This window comes from Paroedura picta, chromosome 3 (genome assembly GCF_049243985.1).
Source record: "Paroedura picta isolate Pp20150507F chromosome 3, Ppicta_v3.0, whole genome shotgun sequence".
In the NCBI taxonomy this organism is placed as follows: domain Eukaryota; kingdom Metazoa; phylum Chordata; class Lepidosauria; order Squamata; family Gekkonidae; genus Paroedura; species Paroedura picta.
In genome coordinates this window covers 168461582-168478469 of record NC_135371.1, presented here as the reverse complement: position 1 = coordinate 168478469, position 16888 = coordinate 168461582, and the positions used below count along the sequence as shown (strand labels likewise).

At 43.0% G+C, this 16888-nt stretch overlaps 2 protein-coding genes across 2 annotated transcripts; both read right to left on the bottom strand.

Moving 5' to 3' along the window:
* Nucleotides 1-9247: 9247 nt before the first annotated feature.
* On the bottom strand, nucleotides 9248-10180 carry LOC143831230 (olfactory receptor 13H1-like). Its single transcript, XM_077324290.1, has one exon. It carries the CDS (start codon nucleotides 10178-10180, stop codon nucleotides 9248-9250), a length of 933 nt encoding a protein of 310 aa, XP_077180405.1.
* Nucleotides 10181-15682: 5502 nt separating this feature from the next.
* On the bottom strand, nucleotides 15683-16618 carry LOC143831229 (olfactory receptor 13H1-like). Its single transcript, XM_077324289.1, has one exon. It carries the CDS (start codon nucleotides 16616-16618, stop codon nucleotides 15683-15685), a length of 936 nt encoding a protein of 311 aa, XP_077180404.1.
* Nucleotides 16619-16888: the final 270 nt, after the last annotated feature.

Sequence of the window (16888 nt, the reverse complement as noted above, 5' to 3'; positions counted from 1 at the left end):
CAGATTTATGTCTACTGATCTGAATGCTCCTCTTGGGTACCTGAATGCCATTTTTCAATGTGATCCCAGTTTAATACTGTCAATTAATAACAAGAGTGCCATTTAGCTACTGGAAGATACCTGAATAGCACATGCTAGCCTATGTTTGCCACAGCTTGGAAACTAAGTGTGATTGGCCATCATAGGCTTCACTCTACAACCTTTAGCTCACCCCTTGTTAGATGACTGTGGGACGTAGGAGGGACCCGATCATCTTGGTACCTTGGGTGTTATATGGGTTAGGGGATTTTATGAAATTTATATTTTATGTAACCCGCCTTGAGTCTTTGGAGTAAGGCAGGCTATAAATTTCATCATCATCATCATCATCATCATCATCATCATTATTGTTGTTGTTATTAATAATAATAATAATCATCATCATCATCATCATCAGTACTTGGAGGGGAGACCACCGAGGAAGACCATGGTGGCTAAGCAGAGGAATCTAATCCATTTTTTAAATGGCATGAGATTTGACTTTAGCAAACATTTCCACGCAACTTTATACTGTTTTCAGAGAACTAATAGCATTTTAGATGGCGGATTGAGCTCCCAGACAAGCTGAGGGCCCTGCAGGAACTATCTCAGTTCTCTAGGGCTTGCAAGACAGAGGTCTTCCGCCAGGCATTTGGTCAAGGCTAGTGCCAGAAGATCTAGAGTTTCCCCTTCCCTTCTCCTCCCCTTTGTTTATTCTCCTTTTATCTCTTCCTTTCCCCCCTTCTTTTGGAGGCTATAGATTTGAGCACTGTGGTTTTTACCATCCACCATGTCATTACTGCAAGTTATTATATCACTCTCCCATGGCACAGGCCAATGTTGGAGCCACTGGTATGGCTGGGGACTAATTGGGGTGGAGGGAGACTCTGATTTGGGGGACTATACCAGCGTGTCCAAGAGCAGCAGGGTATGAAGGATAAATAAATATAAATAAATAATTCAAAACTGGAGTCCAATGGTGCCTTTAAGACAAAGGTGCAGGCTCTGCTCTGATGGCTATTTTTCAAGCATTCATGTAGGGCAACCCCTTTGGGAAAGTTGACATTTAAGTTTAGAAAGAGCCAACCTGGAAATCCATAGGCTGTGATGCATTTCTCTTACATCTCATAACAACCCATAAGATAAATATGTTTTAAATGACATGGTTGATGATAAGAGAAATGCAGGTCATGTGTTTTTATGAGAAGGCTTAGAATAAGGTCTGATCTTATTGATATTGTCCATATCTAATGTCTCTGAGATATCACCAGCCTATGCTGTGATAGCTTTGTGGCCATTTGAGTGTGGCTAGGAAACCCCCAAACAGTATTGTTGAGGATTCCGAGCCTTAGTTATTATCAGCCTGGGGAAATGAGCAACAGATTAAAGAGTAAAAAGGAGGATGGAAAATTAAAGTGAGACCAGAGGCGAGCAACAATGCCTACCTATAAAGGGAAATCTGGACATGGTGAGGGAAACAGACATTGGGGTGGGCAAGGGAGGAACCTGCCCTGAGCATTGGGCGGTATATAAATAAATAAACAAACAAATTGTTGTGAATGTTTTTATTTCCAGGGGACCTCTAGGTCCCACCAGGAGGTTGGCAACCCTATCCAGTGGATGCACAAGTTTGGGTGCTGGAGAATCAACTGTGAGGCAAGATGGCAAGCTGACCAAAATCTGATAGTGAATTGTATGTGTCTTTCCCAACAACATACCCAGAATCTAATTAAATACTCATGGGTTCTATCACAGAAGGTCTCTTAAAAGGTATTTACTAAGGTCAGAAAATCAGGAAATCATCAATGTATTGAGACGTTGCATAACCTGGAAAATTAGAAGGAGGTTTTTTTCTCCCAAATCCAAAAGGGGAAAGTAACTTCTTCACATCAGAAAGCAGCAACACAACTTTGATAATGAGCTTAGCTAGCTCGTTCTAATATTAACCAATTACCCAGTTCATTAGTATTTAATTGCATATTCAGAACACATTCCCCAGGGTTTTCATGTTCTTCCCTTTATGGCTCTGATCTTTAACGTCTCAAGGCTATAATGATTGTTTGCAAATACCTTCAAAGCATAATTAGAGAATCCTCTAATTATTGTTGTTGTTAGGTGCGAAGTCGTGTCTGACCCATCGCGACCCCATGGATAATGATCCTCCAGGCCTTCCTGTCCTCTACCATTCCCTGGAGACCATTTAAATTTGCACCTACTGCTTCAGTGACTCCATGCAGCCATCTCATTCTCTGTCGTCCCCTTCTTCTTTTGCCCTCGATCGCTCCCAGCATTAGGCACTTCTCCAGGGAGTCCTTCCTTCTCATGAGGTGGCCAAAGTATTTGAGTTTCATCTTCAGGATCTGGCCTTCTAAGGAGCAGTCAGGGCTGATCTCCTCTAGGACTGACTGGTTTGTTCGCCTTGCAGTCCAAGGGACTCGCAAGATGGACTCTAATTATTATGTAACCACAATTAGGTTACACGCTATTGCTCAAATCTGATCACATCTCTACTCCTTTTTTTGATTTGGGTATATCAGACCTGGAAAAAAAATTAGCATACTATGATATTCCAGTAGCCCAGAGGCATTTAAATGGACAGAGATGCATTTAAATGCCCATCAAACCCCAGGGGTTTTCAAGGCAAGTGAAAAGCAGAGATGGTTGATCACGTCCTTCCTCTGCAAGAAGAAGAAGAAGAGGAAGAAGAAGAAGAAGAGTTGGTTCTTATATGCCACTTTTCTCTTCCCAAAGGACTCTAAAAGTGGCTTACAATCGCCTTTCCTTTCCTCTCCCCACAACAGACACCCTGTGAGGTGGTTAAGGCTGAGAGAGCTCTGACCTCAGAAGGTTACAACGCCTCGGAGTCCCCCTCTAAAGCAGCCATTTTCACCTGGGGAATTGATCTTTATAGTCTGGAGTTGAGCAGCAATGGCAGACACAAAGGGTACCCTGCAGGCTGGGGTGGGGATGGAGTGACATGACCAGGTCCGACTTGAGGGGTGAACTTGGGGCAGCTCTTGATGTCAACTGCGACCTAGAGTCCATTGCATTTCACACCAACAGGCTTTCATGTTTGTAAAACACCATTTTAGCTCCTGATAATCTTTTTAGAAGAGGAGTTGGTTTTTATGCTGCTTTTCTCTACCCAAAGAAGTCTCAAAGTGGCTTACATTCGCCTTCCCTTTCCTCTCCCCACAACAGACACCCTGTGAGGTGGATAAGGCTGGGAGAGCTCTGATATTAGAAGAAGAAGAAGAGTTGGTTCTTATATGCCAGTTTTCTCTCCCCGAAGGAGTCTCATAGTGACTTACATTAGCCTTCCCTTTCCTCTCCCTGATAAGGCTCTGAGAGAGCCCTGAGAGTCTTCCATGGAGGCCTCCATTCCAGCTACCAAGCCTGTTTGCCTCTGAGATGTCCTCTTCACACTCTCTCTCTAGCATTTTTTAAAAAGTCATTCAAAAGTCATGTCAGTCATTCAAAACAGGCAGTATGAGAATAATCAGTTTAGGTCACTGTCATAGCATCAGTTTCATGACTTTGTCAATTAATCATAGAATCCTAGAGCTGGAAGGGACCTCCAGGATCATCTAGTCGAACCCCCTGCACAATGCAGGAACTCACAACTACCTGCCCACCCACAGTGACCCCAGTTTCATGCCCAAGTGATCCTTCCACCACCAAAAATCTTCAAAATCCAGCCTGTCCTGTAGGGAATTCACTGAGGGAATTCAGTGGCAATCGGCAATTCCCTGTGTATACAAGGAAGGGCCACAAGAGACAAACACCAGCACAATCCCTTCCTGTCCACCCACCCACAATCTGCCGAAGTTCATAAAATCAGCATTTCAAAGGGCAATCTTCAAGTATAAGTCCACTGAATTCACTTGCACCTTTTATATAACTGGAATAAGTACTAGATACTTATTTCGAGCGGTGCAGAATAGGTTCAGTGCAGACAGTAGTTTATCCAGTAGGCCTGCACACTTGGCCCAAAGGGAGAGAAGCAAAATGGAACACAAGAGTGGCTGGTGGGCTCCTCAATGAGAGGGCAGGTGAAATCAGGCACCAAGGCATCCTGCCCTGAAAGAGTTCTTTCCATAGGATCAGCTGTTTCCTGGGTTCCGTGGGACCATAAACCATCTGCAGAGAGAGTTCCCCCCATGGGATCAGCTTTTTGGGGCGGCTCTGTGGGGCCTGCTGGTTCAAACTGGGGCCTCTCAGAGACTACAGGCCAGGGGTAGTCAAACTGCGGCCCTCCAGATGTCTGTGGACTACAATTCCCAGGAGCCCCTGCCAGCATTCGCTGGCAGGGGCTCCTGGGAATTGTAGTCCACAGACATCTGGAGGGCCGCAGTTTGACTACCCCTGCTACAAGCCATCCTGCTGAGAGAATTCTCTCCATGGGATCAGCTTTTTTGGGGGGGGGAGGGTGTTCTGTGGGGCCTGCTGGTTCAAACTGGACCCTCTCAGAGAGTACAAGCCACCCTGTGGAGAGAATTTCCTCCCCAAGATCAGCTGTTTGGTGGGCATTTAAATGGATCTCTGTCCCTTTAAATGCCTCAGAGTTTAAAATATTTCCAAACATTTTCTGGGATACTGGAATATCACAATACACTGATATTTCTTCAGGTCTGATATACCTGAATCCGAAAAAATAGTTTGTTTTTTGCACATGCCTGTTATCGAGGCCAACAAACTGGGAGAATAAGCAAGCTTTTGAGGAGTAGAGATATGATCAGATTTGAGCAATACTGTGTAACTTATTTGTGGTTAGATAATAATTAGAGGATTCTCTAATAATTAGAGGATTCTCTAATTATGCTTTGAAGGTATTTGCAAACAATCATTATAGCCTTGAGACTTTTAGGACCAGACCGGTAAAGGGAAGAACAAGAAAACCCTTGGGAATGTGTTCTGAATATGCAATTAAATCCTAATAAATTGGGTAATTGGTTAATATTAGAACAAGCTAGCTAAGCTCATTATCAAAGTTGTGTTGCTGTTTTCTGATGTGAAGAAGTAACTTTCCCCTTTTGGATTTTGGGGGAAAGAACCTCCTTGTGATTTCTCAGGTTATTTTACTGATTAATTGTAACGTCTCAATACATCAGTGATTTCATTATTTTCTGACCTTAGTAAATTCCTTCTACATTGTCTTTCCTATTAAGAGACCTTCTGTGATAGAACCCCTGGGTATTAAATTAGCTACTGGGGTAAATTGTAGTGAAAAACACATACAATTCACAATGAAATTCTGGTCATCTTGCCATCTTGCCTCACAGTTGATCTTGTAGCACACAAATGTTTGCTTCAAAACACATCCAGCCCTCCTATGGATCAGGTTACCAACCTCCTGGTGGCACCTAGAGGTCCCCTGGAAATAACAACAATGACAATTTGTTTGTTTGTTTATATCCCGCCCTTCCAGGGCTCAGGGCGGGTAGCAGCCTTAATAGTATACAGGAGAAAAGCTCTCTGTTTAATAATCCTGAAGATACATTTTTCTTCCAGAGGTAGTAGGGAGTTCAGATCGATGCCAATGGAGACTAATTTTTGTTCAATAGTCTGGAACCATCGAAATTTAAGAGGGTCACTTTTTAGACAAGTTAAAAGGCTGCCAGATTCCATTCTAAAAAATAGTCTGACCCCAAATTTAAAAGTAGCTATCCAGGCCCTTGCCTCTACCCTAATTTGGCCAAATTCCGCGCAAATGGCATGGTAGGAGACACAATTGGGAACCCCTGCAATTTGCCTATAGAAAGCAGATTGAACACCCTCAATAGATTTATTAAAGGCAGGGGGCATCCAAACAGGAGCTGGGACATTACTTTGGCATTAAAAATTTTAATTGCTGCAGGAATAAATTGGTTACCTTTCACAGAGAAAAAGAACTGTTTTATCAAGGAAGATGAGGATTTGGCCAGATTGATAGCTCGTTGGCAGTGGGAGCGCCATTTCTGGTTATATTGGAAGGTAGCACCTAGATACTTAAATGTTTTGACTTGTTCTATTGAAGTGCCTCCAATAGACCCAAGTCATTGCATGCCAGCTCTTAAACAAAACTTTTGTTTTACCATAGTTAATTACTAACTTATTATCTTGGCAATATTGGTAAAAGGTGGATAAGTATATTTGTAAGCCAACCCTTGTATATGAGAGTATTGTAGTATCGTCGGCATACAACAACAAAGGAATATGCTGGGAACCAAGTTTTGGGGGATGACCATTAATAGGTTCCAGTTTTTGCACTAAATCATTAATGAATAAATTAAACAACAAGGGGGCCAGAATACAGCCTTGCTTAACTCCAATGGTCGTTGAGATCTTAGCAATTAAGTCTCCCTTTGAAGAATACCGGACTTGACAGGAGGTGGACACAAAGTTTTTGGATGAGAAACACAAGTCTCGGTTCCATACCAATTAATTGCAATTTATTCCAGAGCATATCCCTCTCTATCTTATCAAAGGCACTTTTAAGGTCTATAAAAGCTGTGTATAGCCTCTTACCATTTTGGGACGTATATTTCTTGGCCAGGCATGAGAGAGTTAAACAATGATCTATAGTAGAGTTACCCTGCAAGAAACCAATCTGTTCGGGACCTATAATTCTTTGAGAGCGAGCCCAATCAGTTAGGTGCCGTTCAAGATGTTTTGCATAAATCTTACCTATAATTGATAATAAACTAATAGGTCTAAAATTATTAGGGTCATTATGGTCACCATTTTTAAACATGGGAACAATGATTGAATTCAACCAAGAACTTTGGACAATCCCATGTAAGTCAATTAAGGTAAATAAGTTGGCCAAGGGTGGAGCCCACCATTTAGGGTTGTTTTTTAGTAGTTCAGCTGATAGGGCATCCTGGCCTGGGGCTTTGCCTATCTTAATGCTCAGAATTAGTTCCTCTACTTCGTCAGGCAAAACTGGGGACCATCTAGAGACATTAGTTGAGATGGAGTAATTCAGCAGATTTTCTGGAGCTGCTGGGACTTTAAATGAATGGGCTAAATAGCATAGATGTGAAATTTGCCTGTGTCAAGCATTATGTTATTGGCTTATCTTCTTATGGAAGTCTACATAGATATGGATGGTATCATTAAGATCAGACTTTATTCTAAGCCTTCTGATAAAAACACGTAACCTGCATTTCTCTTGTTGTCAACCATGTCACTTAAAACAAATGTATCTTATGGGCTGTTATGAGATGTAAGAGAAATGCATCACAACCTATGGATTTCTAGGTTGGCTCTTTCTAAACTTAAATGTCAACTTTTTCAAAGGAGTCACTCTACATGAATGATTGAACAAGCAGCCACCAAAGCAGAGCCAGCTTCCTGTGAAGAATTGTTAACATTTCAAAGAAGAGGAGAAGGTTAAGAGAGAATAATATTTTCTGTAGAGTTCTTTTTAAACATCTAATATTGGAACTATTATTCGAAAGCACTGGCATCTTGTTCAAGATCTACCTGGATGCCAAATTCCACCTAGAATAACAAACAGGTGCACAAGATCCTTAAAAGAGGGTCTGACATTTCGTGATATTTGAACACCTTGGAGGAGTCCTTCAGGTTCGAACAGGACATAATAGATGTGCAGGATGTTCAGTCTGCAAGGAGTTTATAGTGGTCCTTTTCAGCCTTTTGACCTTGGAAAAAGCCCTCAATATTTTTCAGGCTTTTGATCCTAGAACATATTTCTGTTCCAATGCTTGCTTCTCACTCAGGAACTGTGTCAAATTCTTGTGGAAGTTCAACACCCATGATTCACAAGTGAAGATACTAATGGGATTCCAACACCAAAATCGGTGTTCTGGGATCCATTGTTCTTATGATATTAAATACCATCTGGGAACTTTGATTAGAATCTTGAGCAGATTTCTCAACTTTTTTTACTGTTGAGAAACTCCTGAAACATTCTTCAGGCTTCAAGAAACCCCAGAAGTGGCACAATCATGAAGAATATGGTTGTGAAGCCTAGCTGTGGGCACACCCACCCCAGTCTGCTCCCCTCCCCAACACCTACAGGCCCATCATTGACCTTTGGTGGGGAACATGAACGTACACCAGGGGTAGTCAAACTGCGGCCCTCCAGATGTCCATGGACTACAATTCCCAGGAGCCCCTGCCAGCATTCGCTGTCAGGGGCTCCTGGGAATTGTAGTCCACGGACATCTGGAGGGCCGCAGTTTGACTACCCCTGACGTACACGGTCATATCAAATAAACATTTAATTTTATATATATATAAATTTTATATATTAATTTTTATATAAATATTATATTAATAATATATTAATATAATATATTAATAAATAATAACATATTAATAAAATATTAATTATATATTAATTATATATATATATATAATTAATATGTTATTAATATGTTATTTTATATATATATATATATATATATATATATATATATATATATATATATATATATATATATATATATATATATATATATATATATATATATATAAATGATTTAATGAAACCCTAGTTAAGAAAGCCTGACGCAGAGTAATCAAGAATCCAGTTTATATCCTACTTACTTTCAAAGTTCATCCTAATTAAAGTTAGCCTTTGATTAAGTATTTGAAAGGTTGTCACTTGGAGGAGGGCAGGATGCTGTTTCCGTTGGCTGCAGAGGAAAGGACACGCAGTAATGGGTTTAAACTACAAGTACAATGATATAGGCTAGATATCAGGAAAAAAATGTTCACAGTCAGAATAGGTCAGCAGTGGAATAGGCTGCCTAAGGAGGTGGTGAGCTCCCCCTCACTGGCAGTCTTCAAGCAAAGGTTGGATACACAATTTTCTTGGATGCTTTAGGATGCTTAGGGCTGATCCTGCGTAGAGCAGGGGGTTGGACTAGATGGCCTGTATGGCCCCTTCCAACTCTATGATTCTATGATTCTATGATTAGAATGACAATTGTAACAGAGAATGGTGTAATTGCTATCATCTCATGCCCATTTTGTTGAATATGATACGATGGCTACTTCATGTTAGATTACTTTCCATTATGGAAGCTAATTATATACAGGAAATAGCTGGAATCTCAACAAGCGATAAATACTTGAATATGTCTCTGTGCAGTAAAGCACTGGTGCTGGCAGGGGTTAAAGAGCACATGGCAAAACATGGATGGATCGGTCATCAGATTTGATGATATTTTTGTATGAAAATATTACCATAAGCAGAAGTTTTATCCTGTGCTAATTTTTATTTTGACGTTTTCCTACCAAACACTCTCCAAAACGCTCCCTTCACCTCCCTGTTTCTCAAACTGTAGATCAGGGGATTAAGCATAGAAGTTAAGACCCCATACGTTAAAGACATGATCTTTTCTTGATCAGAGGAAGATTTTGGTTGGGGCTTCAGGTACATGATCATGATGGTACCATAAAAGACACCGACCACGGTGAGGTGAGAACTACAGGTGGAAAAAGCCTTTTTGCGACCCTGGGTGGAGCGAATGCGCAGGATAGCTAAGCCTATGCGCCCGTAGGTTACAACAATGAAGACAAAGGGTGATACCACATTAATAAGGCTGGAAAGTTGCATGTAGAGTTCACTAACACGAGTGTCAGAGCAGGCCAGTTTGAGGAACGATTGTAGCTCACACACAAAATGGTTAAATATATGTTGTCCACAGAAGTCAGTTGGCCGCAACAGTACATTGATCAAGGTATTCAGTGAGGCATGGACCACACAGTAAGACACTAAACCATTACAAAGTCTCCAGCTCATGATCTGCGTATAGTGGAGTGGCCGGCATATGGCTGCAAAGCGGTCGTATGCCATAACAGCCAGAAGGACGCATTCCATTACAACAAATAAGAGACCAATGTACATCTGAACTAAGCATTTGTAGAAGGAGATGGTGGGCATGTAAAAGAAGCAGTTGACCAGGATTTCAGGAAGTACATTGTTGGAGATAACCATATCTACTGAGGAGAGGATGCAAAGGAAGAAATACATGGGAGAATGAAGGTGGGTGTCAGCAATGATCAAGACAATCATGAGGCCATTCCCAAGAGTGCTTATGAAATACACCACCAACATGAATGAAAAGAGCGCAGCTTGCATTTGAGGGTGTCCTGATAATCCCATCAAGGTGAATCCAGTCACTGTTGTCTCATTTGGGGTTCCCATCACATTCTCTGCGTTGTTAATTCTGCAGGAAAAGAAGAGAGAGAAAAGGATGGGCAGAGCTGTTCTGTTTCACAAGAATGCAGAGCAGATCTCTTCACATGTTCCACATAAGGGATTTTTTCCTAGTGGCACTGGCAGAGTTTTCATGAAATTACAATTTTTGAAGTATGTTCTCTCGTTATTTTTGTAGTTCCCTGAGCCTCCGGGGAGGGCGGTATAGAAGTATGATAAATAAATAAATAGATAAATAAATAAATAAATAAATAAATAAACAAACAAACAAACAAACAAACCAACCAACCAACCAACCAACCAACCAACCAACCAACCTACCAACCAACCAACCAACCAACAAATAAATAAATAAACCTGGAATACTGTCAACCCCGTTGAACTCAATGAGGCTGAAGTGTAACTAATTTTTAAGTTTATTAAGGTCATCGATGTAGATAAACTCAAGGGCATGTAAAGTGCAGACTCAACTGGGACCATGATAACAGATTAATACTGAACACATATCATGACTTTTACATTGGTTCTGTACTGAGATTCAGGTTTGATTCATTCACCAAGGTAACTCTGTATCAAAATAACTTACGGACTTTGAAATGCTTTCATGGGCTGGTATTTCCACTAGACATTTCAGCATAAGAACCTAATAATCTTCAAGGGGACTTCATTCTTATATAATTTCATCATAATCTTCCAGGTCTTTGACAAGGGCTACCTTCCAAGAATGCTGCGGCTCACCCACAATCTTCACCAAGATGTGACAAGCTTTGTTTTCCTACATCTGATCATCACCACCTCCCTGAATCTGCTGAACCACAATAACTTCTCATTTGCTGTCTGTGGTGTTTGGCCATTCATCCCTGGAAATTGAACAGCAAGCCTGAGCCATTCCTGTCATCTCTAGCTACAGTGTCACCAGTCTGTCAATGGATGATCCCCAAAGTTAGGAGGAAAGTCCTTTGTCCCAGGCCAGTTTGTAAATGGTGCAGAGAAAGAAGAAAATGCTTGCTGGGCGGGATGTTTGCTGGAAGTGAGACTGACACAAACTCAGCCAGAGAAACATCCTCTAGTTGTCCACTGGAAATGTGCCTCAAAACTCAGAGCCCCAAGGCAAATCTCAAAAGCATTTGCTCCCATGTTACTTCTAAATTGTAAAATTGAAGATAAAGATAAAATTGAAAGGGTACAGAGGAGAGCGACGAAGATGATCTGGGGCCAAGGGACCAAGCCCTATGAAGATAGGTTGAGGGACTTGGGAATGTTCAGCCTGGAGAAAAGGAGGTTGAGAGGGGACATGATAGCCCTCTTTAAGTATTTGAAAGGTTGTCACTTGGAGGAGGGCAGGATGCTGTTCCCGTTGGCTGCAGAGGAGAGGACGCACAGTAATGGGTTTAAACTACAAGTACAACGATATAGGCTAAATATCAGAAAAAAAAATTTTCACAGTCAGAGTAGTTCAGCAGTGGAATAGGCTGCTTAAGGAGGTGGTGAGCTCCCCCTCACTGGAAGTCTTCAAGCAAAGGTTGGATACACACATGCTTTAGGATGCTTAGAGCTGATCCTATGTTGAACAGGGGGTTGGACTAGATGGCCTGTATGGCCCCTTCCAACTCTATGATTCTATGATTCTGCTGGTAATGGAGTTTGACTTACCTAGTCAGGTCTAGACCATGGGTGAGAATTCTTCAATATGTATTCTTCATTCCATACTATAACAACCGGACCATAAGAAAACCTTTCACACTAGCAGACTGGCTTTCTCGTCAAGGCCAGAACATTTAACTAACTCTCTTGGTCTTCTATAAATACGCCTGGGGTGGAAAGGTGGTTTTGCAAAGGCCAAAGCTTACACAGTAACAGTTTCAGCGTAGGACATGTCTTAGAAGAGAAAGGTCTAGAAGGGTTGTGCTTGGTCAGGCAGCAAGTGAAGCTGATCAGGTCCCCAGGATTGCATCGTACTTCAAAGCAGCAGGATGAAGAACGTGGTGAAAAGCTTTTGAATGAAGCTCTAGCAAAAAATGCCTTATGGCATTTTGGTGAAACAGAACAGCTCTACCCATTTCTAAGTCTAGAAGACTTGGAACTCACCGTTCTAAAAACTGTAGCGTCTGAGGTCCCCTTGGAATCCTAGACAGGATTCTTAAGTAGAACTCCTGGGGAATCACTTCAAATGACTCAAAGGTTAATTGCTCTTTCATCTGATGTCAAGTTTAAGAATACTATAGGGAAGCGCGGATGTCAAAAAGACTTGGGTAAACATTACAATTCTCTCTGTGATTCATTTCAGTGTCCTCAGTCATCATGAATCTGTAGAGATGGGAATGAACCAGTTTCTGAAATAAAGTCCATCTTCAATTCTGGCTGATTTGTGATTCATGAAGTGCAACCAAGAATCTTGATGTATCTCATGGTGTCCCTCAAAGTCCAGGGGGAAGAGGCCAGCTAAGGGTGGAGCTCCATCAGTTGGTCCATGGACATCTGAGCCCAGGGCTGCTGGGTCACGTGGGCAGCCGTCTGGGCAGCAGCTCCCTGTTTTGGGCGCCAGGAGGGCATCATGCAGGTTGCTCATCGGGGAAGCTGAAGCCAGTCCCGAGCTCACCCCTGGTCCTGATAACTTGTGCCAGCTTGGGGCTGGACACTGCGGAAGATGCTGGTTCTAATCAGCTTATTATATTTGTGTGGCCCTACATCGGGTCATGATTGGACCCATGTGCCCAGGCAGGGGAGTGTCTTCACCTTTCTTCTAGCCATTCACTGGGGGAGGGGGTTGGTGCCCCCTGATTAACAGCAAGGTTATATAGGGGAGGTGGCTTGTGTGCTTCCAACAGGTCGGCTGCTAAGGGACAGGTGGGCAGTCCTTGTGGGCACCTCAGAGGCAGGCAGGTAGTCCTGGGGTCACTGTTCTGTGGGTGTGATCCTTGTACCACTATCCGGGCCTGACCAGGGGCTGCCGGGCATGGTCTACCTTCCTCACTAAGAAGCAGAACGTTGGTGGAAATACTTTAATGCTGTTTCTCAGCTGTTGGGGGTGGGTTGTTATGCAGGGGGACATCCTGAGCACCAGTTATGGAATAGGTGCTGCCATCCGAAGGGAGCAGGGGGGAGAGCGGAGACTGTGTGCTGCAAAGCATGACTCTGGGAACATTTGTTGGGGAAAATGGCAGTGGAAGCACTGCCACTAGGAACAGACTTGCGAGGCCTGTGGGAGCATGCATACAAAATCTGCCTGCTCCAAGCCTGGGGGTGGGGGGTGCATCATTGTCCTTTCGAAAGTCCCAACCATAAGGTGAGTAGGCGGGAGGGTCAGGAGACATTGCCTCTACTGCTGGAGTAAAGAGCTCCTAGTTTCTCTCCCCAGTCCATTTGTGTGTCCTGTTGACTTTGTTGTAGCTGTACCCCAACAGGGAGGCAGCAGTCCATTTACCTTTGGGTTTCTGCTATAGTTTTCACATCCCTGCTGCTGGACCTCAGGTGGCCACTGATTGTGGCAATCTGAAGTCCGCTAGGGACATGCGCAAGATCCTTACCAATAAGATCCGCAAGGAGATAGAGGTGAGCCGTGTCACCAGCCTGTATACTTCTCCCCTATCCTAAATGTGTGGATGGCCCCTCTGGGCATGGTGCCAACAATGACACCTGGGCAGTATCAGTTTGTTCGCCTTGGGTGTATTTCTACAAGAAACCAATGGCGTTTCTTCATAGAGAGCCAGATTGGTGTAGTGGTTAGGAGTGCAGACTTCTAATCTGGCATGCCGGGTTTGATTCTGCACTCCCCCACATGCAGCCAGCTGGGTGACCTTGGGCTCGCCACGGCACTGATAAAGCTGTTCTGACCGAGCAGGAATATCAGGGGTCTCTCATCCCCACCCACCTCACAGGGTGTCTGTTGTGGGGAGAGGAAAGGGAAGGCGACTGTAAGCCGCTTTGAGACTCCTTTGGGTAGAGAAAAGCAGCATATAAGAACCAACTCTTCTTCTTCAGTAATCTCAGGGCTCTCTCAGCCTCACCTCCCTTCCAGGGTGTCTGTTGTGGGGAGAGGAAAGGGAAGGCGACTGTAAGCCGCTTTGAGCCTCCTTTGGGTAGAGAAAAGCGGCATATAAGAACCAACTTCTTCATATGGACGAATTTTTATTCTGACATTTTCCTACTAAACACTCTTGTTGAGGAATCTCAAGAAGCGATAAATACTAGCTTATGTGTTTAGCCAGTAAAGAATTGGTGCTGCCAGGGGTCTCCAGACCACATGGCTAAACATGGATGGATTAGTCATCAGATTTGATGATATTTTTGTATGAAAATATTACCAATAAGAAGTTTTATCCTGTGCTAATTTTTATTTTGACATTTTCCTACCAAACACTCTCCAAATGTTACCTGCATATCCATGTTTCTCAAACTGTAGATCAGAGGATTAAGCATAGAAGTTAAGACCCCATACCTTAAAGACATGATCTCTCCTTGATCAGAGGAAGATTTTGATTGGGGTTTCAAGTACATGATCAACTACAGGTGGAGAAAGCCTTTTTGCAACCCTGGGTGGAGCGGATGCGCAGGACAGCTGAGCCTATGTGCCCATAGGTTACAATGATGAACGCAAAGGGTGATACCACATTAACAAGACCAGAAAGCTGCATGTAGAGTTCGCTAATGTGTACGTCAGAGCAGGCCAATGTGAGGAACGATTGTAGCTCACATACAAAATGGTTAATTTTGCCCACAGAAGTCAGTTGGCCTCAACAGCAGGTTGATCAAGGTATTCAGTGAGGAGTGGACCACACAGTAAGACACTAAACCAGTACAAAATCTCCAGCTCATGATCTGCATGTAGTGGAGGGGCCGGCATATGGCTGCAAAGCGGTCGTAAGCCATGACAGCCAGAAGAAGGCATTCCATTACAACGAATAAAAGACCAACATACATCTGGACCAAGCAACTGTAGTAGGAGATGGTGGGCATGTCAAAGAAGCAGTTGGCCAGGGCTCCCAGAAGTCCATTGTTGGAGATGATGAGATCCACTGCTGAGAGGGTGCCAAGAAAGAAATACATGGGAGAATGAAGATGGGAGTCAGCAATGATCAAGACCAGGGGTAGTCAAACTGCGGCCCTCCAGATGTCCATGGACTACAATTCCCAGGAGCCCCTGCCAGCAAATGCTGGCAGGGGCTCCTGGGAATTGTAGTCCATGGACATCTGGAGGGCCGCAGTTTAGATGATCATGAGGCCATTTCAAAGGGTGCTTATGAGGTTCACCATCAAGAAACATGAAAAGAACACATCATATGCTTGCAGATGTCCTGATAAACCAATCCAGATGAAATCAGCCACTGTGGTCTCATTGAGAGTGCTCATGATATTGTCTACTTTGGTCCTTCTGCAAACAAGCACATTGCCATTGTGGAAAACTCCAGGAAATAGCTGGAATCTCAGCAAGCAATTAATACCTATGTGTCTGCGCAGCAAGGACAAAGTGGAGGATATTGTGATATTGTGCTAATTTTTATACTTTTCCCTACCAAACACTCTCCAGAATGCTCCCTTCACATCTCTGTTTCTCAAGCTGTAGATCAGGGGATTGAGCATGGAAGTTAAGATACCATACAGTAATGCTATGACCTTATCATGATCGGAAGAAGACTTTGGTTGAGGTTTCAAGTACATGATTATGATTGTACCGTAAAAGACACCGACCACCGTGAGGTGAGAACTGCAGGTGGAGAAAGCCTTTTTACGTCCCTGGGTGGAGCGAATGCGCAGGACAGCTAGGCCTATGCGCCCGTAGGTTACAACAATGAAGACAAAGGGTGATACTACATAAATGAGGACAGAAAGCTGCATGTAGAGCTCACTGATGTATATGTCAGAGCAGGCCAGTTTGAGGACCGATTTTAACTCACATCCAAAATGGTTAATGATGTTTCGTCCACAGAAGTCAGTGGGTCGCAAGAGTATATTGACCAAGGTATTCAGTGAGGAAAGGACCACACATAAAGACACCAAACCGCTACAAAATCTCCAGCTCATGACTTGCGTATAATGCAGTGGCCGGCATATTGCTGCAAAGCGGTCATATGCCATGACAGCCAGAAGAAGGCATTCCATTATAACAGATAATACAGCAACATACATCTGAACCAGGCATCTGTAGAAGGAGATGGTGGGTCTGTAAAAGAAGCAGTTGACTAGGATCTCGGGAAGTGCATTGTTGGAGATGATAAGGTCAACTAAGGAGAGGATGCAAAGAAAGAAATACATGGGAGAATGAAGGTGGGTGTCTACAATGATGAAGAAGACCATGAGGCCATTCCCAAGAGTACTTGTGAGGTACACCATCAAAAAACATGAAAAGAACACTGCTTGTGCTTGTGGGTGTCCTGATAACCCAATCAATATGAATTCAGTCACTGTTGTCTCATTTGTAGTTCCCATGACCTTCATTTCTTTGTGTCTTCTGCAGGGAAGAAGAAGAGAGAATAGGATGGCTTATAATATGCACTGCTCCCATGATCTTTAAAATTTTGAATATACTCGCACATAAGCTGACCCACATATAAACCAAGGCACCTAATTTTACCACAAAATCTGGGCAAGTTTATTGACTCGCATATAAGCCAAGGGTGGGGAGTGCAGCAGCTACTGGTGAATTTACTTTAATTGAGGCATCAGTAGGTTAAATTTTGAATATTTATTTCAAAGAAA

Excerpts from the sequence above, each read along its gene's own strand:
- LOC143831230 (XM_077324290.1), bottom strand. The coding sequence starts at position 10,180 with ATGGGAACCCCAAATGAGACAACAGTGACTGGATTCACCTTGATGGGA.
- LOC143831229 (XM_077324289.1), bottom strand. The coding sequence starts at position 16,618 with ATGGGAACTACAAATGAGACAACAGTGACTGAATTCATATTGATTGGG.